Source organism: Barbus barbus (genome assembly GCF_936440315.1).
Source record: "Barbus barbus genome assembly, chromosome: 10".
NCBI lineage: Eukaryota > Metazoa > Chordata > Actinopteri > Cypriniformes > Cyprinidae > Barbus > Barbus barbus.
Genome location: NC_136738.1, coordinates 22694729 through 22702564, shown reverse-complemented (window position 1 = coordinate 22702564; position 7836 = coordinate 22694729). Strand labels below are relative to the sequence as shown.

General features: G+C 36.8%; 1 protein-coding gene across 2 annotated transcripts; it reads right to left on the bottom strand.

Annotated features, from left to right (window-relative positions):
* Positions 1 to 60: 60 nt before the first annotated feature.
* On the bottom strand, positions 61 to 7405 carry LOC306876377 (G-protein coupled receptor 161-like). 2 transcript variants are annotated; one of them, XM_079427482.1, is made up of 6 exons: positions 7126 to 7405; positions 5803 to 6211; positions 4109 to 4827; positions 3911 to 4018; positions 2359 to 2478; positions 61 to 1318 (listed from the first exon to the last, which is right to left on the bottom strand). In XM_079427482.1, the coding sequence occupies exons 2-6, from the start codon at positions 6162 to 6164 to the stop codon at positions 1038 to 1040; spliced, it is 1590 nt and encodes a 529-aa protein (XP_079283608.1). In that variant the 5' UTR covers positions 6165 to 6211; positions 7126 to 7405; the 3' UTR covers positions 61 to 1037. The 2 variants fall into 2 exon arrangements, with proteins under 2 accessions (XP_079283608.1, XP_079283609.1); XM_079427483.1 differs by having other exon boundaries at positions 67 to 1318; positions 2359 to 2472.
* Between the last annotated feature and the right edge of the window lie 431 nt (positions 7406 to 7836).

The window sequence follows — 7836 nt, the reverse complement described above, 5'->3', positions numbered from 1 at the left end:
AATCCATGTACCAGAGACATTAAATGTATTGTGATTCAAATAAAACATGACTGAAAGCTTGAGTACCCATTAAGAATTTAATAACACAGTACAAATAATAAAAAAAGCATTATGTGCTGTGGTTTGAAAACAGTCAGTGCAGCCAGAAGCAACGCTGCAATTGAAAGAGAAGCCTATTAATATTGGTATATAACTGACTGGCATAATGCGAAAAAAAAAGAAGATGATTCCACAGGAATGATTAATCCTTACGGAGTAAATTTTCATAGTAGGAACAAAAACAGATGTGAAAAATCACTGATCAAACAAAATCTTCAAGTGCAATTGTACCAGTGACTTCAGTAATGACACTGCATATGCTTTTTCGCACCATAACATTCAGTCAAAACATTTGAATCAGATTTCCCACCAAAAACTATGGATAAAACCGCATTTTAAGAGGTATTCTACCTTTTATCATGCCCAGTATCTCTCTCTCTCTCTCAATTACATGATGTTAATTCAATGCCTGAAAAAACTATTTTGTAGGGTTTTGTTTTTTGGCCACATCAATATAACCCTAAAGACATTTGGTATAAACCTGGTGGCACTTATAATAGTATAATATATTAATAGACCTGAACTTGAAACAGTGGTGAGGAGCTGTAGGATAATCATTTTTACAAACAGTCAGGACGTATAAAACGGAGTGGTTACAGTTTCCTTATAAGAAAAGAGTAAACATAATACACACAGTACCTGACAATAGATGAGGGCTGTACATGATTTTACTATAACTTTTATGTTACAAAAACATAACTTTTTCTGGTGATTGACATCTAGTACCTGATGACTTGCAGGTACAGCCATTATTGTAGGTCTTCTGCCTCACCAAGACAAGTAGCAGCAGTTGCTAGCTAAAATCAAGTATACGTTCTTTACCTAATATGTAAATTACACATAAATCACTGTATATCTGTAAACATTTATCTTATGTGTTCCTTGTACCTTTAAAAGCTGCAGATTACACAATCTGGTCCATTTACAGAGTCAAAGAACTACATGGAAGTGTCACCTATTTTTTCCTCATGCTCTTCGTCATCGTCATCATCATCTTTAACTATTCCTTCATCGATGCTTTCCATCCTGAGTCTCTGTCCATCCAGGTAACGGGGAGCTCTCTGTGTGTTTCGTACGGTGAACAGACTTGTTGGAATTTGAGTCCATTCCCCAAAGAGTTGAAGCTTGGCATCGTTCTCTATAGCCTTAGCCAGAGACGACGCAAAGCTGTCCAAAGACTTATGGATGTCTGCCGTCACTTGGACTATCGAGGGGTCATCTTGAAAAAAAGAAATGGTAGAATATTAAACTGACACTTTAAGATGCCTCTTTGTTAAAGCTCTATAACATGCTGATGATTAACACAATTTACTCATTTTGCAAAATAGTGTCTTTACAATGAAGATTTGTGAGGCAAAATGGAAAAACAGAATTGTAAAGTTTCTTCTGTATAAAAGGTAGGACTACTGTTCTAGATAAACTAGTATGAACAAATTTAATTTTGTAAGCCTAGTTTCCTTAAATATATCATGTAAAAATGACCAATTTTAATGGCTCAAAATGGCCATGACAGTTAAAGACTGCAAGTAATTGGTTTAATATATTAATCATAGCTGTGGTTAACACTTATACAGTTCTGACTATAACGGTTTGTTTTGTTTTTACTTTTGAATAGTATTATTTATGTACGATTTCTTTTAATTAAAGCAATAAATACTTTTATTCTGCAAGGATGCAGTAAATTGATCAAAAGTGACAGACTTTTACATTGATTTGAAATAGAATACTTTTTGTAATATTTTTGTTCTTTTTGAATTTATATTTATCAAAGATCCCTAAAAAAAAAAAATACCAGTTTAATTTTTTTTATTATTATTTAGCAGAACAGACATTTTTTCAACATTGATTATAAGAAGAAATGCTTCTTGAGCACCAAATCACCATATTAAAATGATTTTTCTGAAGTGACAGCAAATGCCATAGTAAATTCATCTCTGCCATCACAGGGTTGAATTATATTTTAACATCCTAAAATAGAAAACAGTTATTTATTTTTTATATTATTGTAATAATAATATAAAAAAGTGTTTTTTCTGTAAAAACAAATGCAGGCTTTCTGAGCATACGAGACTTCTGTTTAAAAAAAAAATTAAAAAGCGACCCCTAACATTTGATTAGTAGTGTACTTATATTAAACTTAAAAGTACTGGTGCCAAATAAAATTTTCTAAAGCCACTTTCTATTTGCTTGGCTTCATACGGGTGGCAACTAACAAAGGCATTTTTGCATTAGATGTAAAATGAGAACATGTTAAGATACCTTTAGGAATCTGATCCACTTGGTCCTCGAATGTGACAGAACTTCTCCTCTTATTGGCAGCACAGTAGGCTGAGTGGGAGGGCTCTGAGGTGTAGCTGTCCAACAGCATGACGTCTGTAGCTAGAGGGTAAATCACAGAAGGCATCTTTCAATCAAATATCAGTTTTAACACTGCTCAACACCACCCACCCACACCAGTCTGGACACTGTGGGAGAGCCGCTGAGCAGTGCCGTCTGTCTGTTATGCGATACTCATGGACTCTGTGTTTCCTCAAATGGCACACCCTGATAACAACAGTCTGCAAGCCAATAAACCACCTCTGCTGACTGCTAAGAGCTGTGGGGGTTGATTCTGGTTGCTTTCCTTGCGTTCAAAGAGGTAAGGATGCAGCAGTATTAAAATCATGGCCTATACTGATAAACAATGATATTAAAATTCTATTTAGTTTTGTCAATGTAAATTAAAACACTAAAAACTAAAATCAGTCATTTTAAACACCAGTGAATTTAGTCATCACAACATTACAATGTATAGTTTGAAACATTGATATTTATATTGAGGTTTGCTAAAAATCACATTTAACAGTTACTAAATTGTGTTTTTAGAGAGCAACTTTAAGTAAGCATTAGAGGATGGCAAATTCAAATGTAAAAATGGGGAAAAAAACATACGCAATTAAATATCCAATAACAGCTGATAATGATATATATATTACCAATATCATCCAAGATGGTACTAGTATATTGCGCATTCCTGCAAAAAAAGATATTATTACAAAACCAAAAGGGTATTTAATAATTCTTTTAAAGGCAAAGTTCACTCAAAAATGAAAAATTGCCTCCATTTTCTCATTTTTCAGGAAAAAGGAGATTTTTATTTAGATAAAAGTTTGTGCAGCTCTCTTCCATAAAACAAAACTTGGAGGCAATGGATGATATTGAGATTCAAAAATGCTGGAAAAAAAAAAAACTTGTATAATGAATGAACGGTAAAAACATTTTTGTGATACGAGTCTTCTAAAGCCATTTGATTTTGTGTGAGGAATAGACTAAGTTATTTAGGTTGTTATTGACTGAAGGCCTTAACTCTCAAATCTGATTCAGTTTTCAAATATTCAAACTGATGCACAGTCAATAATGTCAAACCGTATTTGTTGTATGAATGCAACACATCAGTTTATGCAGAAGTGAGAATGAGATTCAAGAACTACAAGGAAAGAGAAGATTTTCAGTGAATAACGACATAAATGTTGCCATGTTCCTCATAAAAAATTTATCTAGTATGGCTTCTGAAGACTTGAAATACAGCCCACAAGTGGCATGGACTATTTTTTTTGGTACTTACATGGTGCTTTTTTAAAACTGACAGGAATTGTCCTTAAAAGACATTATGCTAAAATGCCTCCTTTTTTTGTTCCACAGAAGAAACTAGGAAGTTATCAGGTTTGGGACAATGTGATGGTAAGTAAATGATGACAACTTTCATCATTGGATGAATTATTCCCTTAAATTGCTTTAAATTGACATGTGCTATAAACAACAGAAGGTCTACCTGAGTCCTGGGTGTAGCTGAAGCCAGTGTCTCCCGTGCTGCTTCCACGGCCCAGGAGCTGCCCACCGCCCACTAACATGGCCGTCAGGTGAGGAGACATTCCCAAATCTGTTAAACAACAAAGATCCTCAGACATCTCATCCAAACATTAGATTACGAAGAATCCCAGGATACAAATAACAGCAGCAGCAGGCTCACCTGTTATCCGGTTAGAGATGCTAAAGAGACGAGAGGTCCGGTGCCGTATAACAAAAGACTCTCTGTAGTAGCGGTCGCCAAAGCACATGCCCAACAGCTCCTTACGTACGGTCTTATTCCACAGCCCATAAATAAGTGGATGACACACGGCACTGGTGAAGGACAGCCAGGAGACCAGTGTCTCCATCTGTGAAGAAACACTGTCTTTACCCCACAGTGCTTCAGTGCTGATAACTACCACATACGGACCCCAAGTGGTCAGAAACGTCCCCAGAACCACCAGAATGGTGACGAAGGCCTTGCATTGGCTCCCAGAGTAGACTAGGCTCTTGCGGCTTCCACTAGAAGATGTGGACGTATTGGAGTTCTTGCGACCATTCTTCTGAGAACTGGAATCCTGTTGAGGCACCACCACACTTCCGCAGTAAACCTTGCGAGCTTTGATGCGGGCCACGCGGAAGATGACGCCATAGCAGATCAGCATGGCCGCCAGTGGCAGAAGGCAGCACCACGTAACCCAGAAGGCAGTATAGCTGATCTCCTTGTGCCAAGCCACTGTACAGGTCCACTTGAAGCGGTCAAACTCAAAGGCAGACCAACCGAAAAGTGGCGGCAGGCATCCGACCAGGGAGTGGAGCCACACATAAACGATGGCGACCACAGCTCGGTTTCCCGTGATTTTCATGGGGTAGATCATGGGATATAAAACGGCGTAGTACCTAGAATGAGACAGACATTGATGTAAATCAGATACACTTCAATCATTCCCTCATGAGAGACACATGACTAGCCAATGGAAAGACAAGGGGGTCTTTCTCGAAGACTTTCAAGCTGCCAGAAATAAAGTAGAGTATGGTTTAGGTTTGTGTCTTGATAAAGCTAAATAGGTCTGGTATTTTTCAGTGTGCATCTTGTTCATAAAAACACTGGATCTGTTCAAGCAAGACAGAACTTAAATGTCATGGTGAACTACAGGCTTTTAAGAAATACAGTATGGCTATTGATTACAGCAGTCAAAAACAGTTTTGCCAAGAATTGTTCTTGAATTAACTTGAATTTGAGATTTCATAATAATAAAACAATTGACTGAACAGAAAGTATAATTTACTTATGGGTCAATCACAAGACACCAACTTTTTGTATCCGTCTATGAATTTATTTAAAAACACATTAAAATGCAATTCATACATACAATGTTTTTAATTTCTGAATTGGATTTTCTATTAATATTTAATGTAAAGTTTGTTCACCAACTCAGACTCACACAGTCCAACCAAAATGCAGAAAAAATTAAAACAGTTAATTATATGACAGAGAGAGGACCCCTGCAAACCCTTATGACCTTGCCAAGGTCAATTAATCTTTTAAAATATCTAATCATTTTAACACTCTAACACTTTTTGGACATGGTAAGATTAGTTCAGGCTATAAAATGTCAGGTGGTGTAACTTTTATTAGTTATTATATTATGAATAAATGATTCATATTTGTAAAAAAATGAAAAATATTTTTAAAATGTAAAAAAAAAACTATATTAATATCTGTATACTTGCATGTATAAGTTATCACTTTTTAGAGTTAAATTTAAATTTCTTTGACATGAGTTTATTCCTTTTCTTTAACATGAACACTCCTATTAACCCTTATTTACAAGGATTCCTCAAACTGTAGGATATACTAACATAACGACTGACCTGTCTATGGCAATGGCTCCCAGTGTAAGCATGCTGGATGAGCTGACGAGTAGATGGAGCAGTGCTGTGAAGTTACACCACACCACTCCAAACATCCAATCCCGATGCACCGAGCTGGCCACAACGAAGGGCAGCGTTAGGACAGACAGCAGCAAATTGGACAAAGTCAGGCTGAAGACAAACTTGTTACTGGGTGTCAGTAAGTAGGGCTTCTTATATAGGGTCACCACAATGACCAGATTCCCCAGACAGGCCAGTATGGCTATGATGATGATAGAGACAGACTCCAGGATCACAAGCCCGTCGTCATCCAGGCCGTTAGTGGAGTTGGCCACCGCTGTCCCATTCTTAAAGCTGTTCATTATGGGAGGCTGCTGGGTACCCAGGACTGGACAGACATGTTGACAAACTACAAGATATGAGAGGAAAAGCAGTCTGATCAAAGCTGTCTGAACTTCTAAATGGTACAAGATGAAGAAATGATATGGTGTGGTGGGTTCATTCAAGGGTGTCCCGTTGAGCACTACAAAGCTGTAAAGCTGGTTTTATTTGTGCAATACATTGTACAAATGTGGATTACGCACATTCTTACAATACACTGTTTTGTTTTGTTAAGAACTGTTGTGAAAAACTCTAGTGTGAAGAGACTGTGCCCAGATTTCAAAATAAGACTTCTACCACATTTGAATCACATGTAAATGAAATATGTCTCTCAACTAAATGCACACAAAATATGCAAACTTTACTTCAGGTTAGAAGGCTTCCTGCAGACAACATTAAGTTTACAATAATAAGATAATCAGAAATCAGATCAAATATGAAAAACAATGACGACAATAATAGTAAATAAATAAATACAAATCAGAACAAATGTTTAGACACGTAAGCCACACTTATTAATATCTACCACTGCATTAGATAACATACTCATAAAATAATAACTCTCAGTATTATTATAAAATAACACTCTACAGACAAGTATATCACATAAGGAAAAACTGCAGATGCATTTAAGTTAAAATCTAATGCAAATAATTTCATATAGTTTATGTGCTGCTTAAATATGCAAATGTGTTTGGGGCCACTGAATGTGGATCATCTGTCATGCCTCTTCAATAAATCGTTCACCATGATGCACGTCCAAAGAACATCCACAGGACAGCAATGTGATCAGCCAGCGGAGAGTGCGGAGCGCACGCAGATTCTCTCTATGTTTACAACAACAGCAATATTTTGCATTGCATAAAAAAGGTGTTTCCGACCATTTCGATTAAAAAATGCGTAGTCTATCCTAATGCAACGATAGATGCATGGATAACGTACCAGTTTTCCAGGCCAGGCGATGGCCCGCTGTAGTCCAGCACTGGTAACTTTCTCCGGCTGGCTTTGTTAGTCTGCGACGACTAACTTTAATCCAAAAACTTTCTCTCTGCAAGATGCTGAGTTTGTTTTCTCACGCTTTCGCGAAACAAACACGCTTCCCGGAGAGGCATGTTCAAAGTTTCAACGCAGTTACAAAGTATTAAATGATCCAGGGATGTTCATTTGTTGCGGCTGCTGCGGTCGGCGGTGAATAAAGAGGCGCTGCTGACGTCACAATGGCGTCGGAAATCCTCCTCTTGAAAACTTCCCTCCATCTCGACTGCAGACAGTCCAGAGGGTCTCACTCCCACCCACTTCATAGTCTATCTATCTATCTATCTATCTATCTATCTATCTATCTATCTATCTATCTATCTATCTATCTATCTATCTATCTATCTATCTATCTATCTATCTATCTATCTATCTATATGATATTACCTAAGCATAAAAGTAGGCACAATAAAACTTATCATTAAATAATTTTAAGTCTTCTTGTGGCCCCGTTTGTCGAGGTCCTCTACTGCTCTGTTTCTTGACTTTGTAAAATGTACAACTAACACTAATTTAAAGAAAATGTTTTGTTTGCTCAGTTTTGATCAAATAAAAAATATATACATAGATTAAAATATTGTAACTGATTATGAGAAAGGGAAAACTTTTGACAGTGTT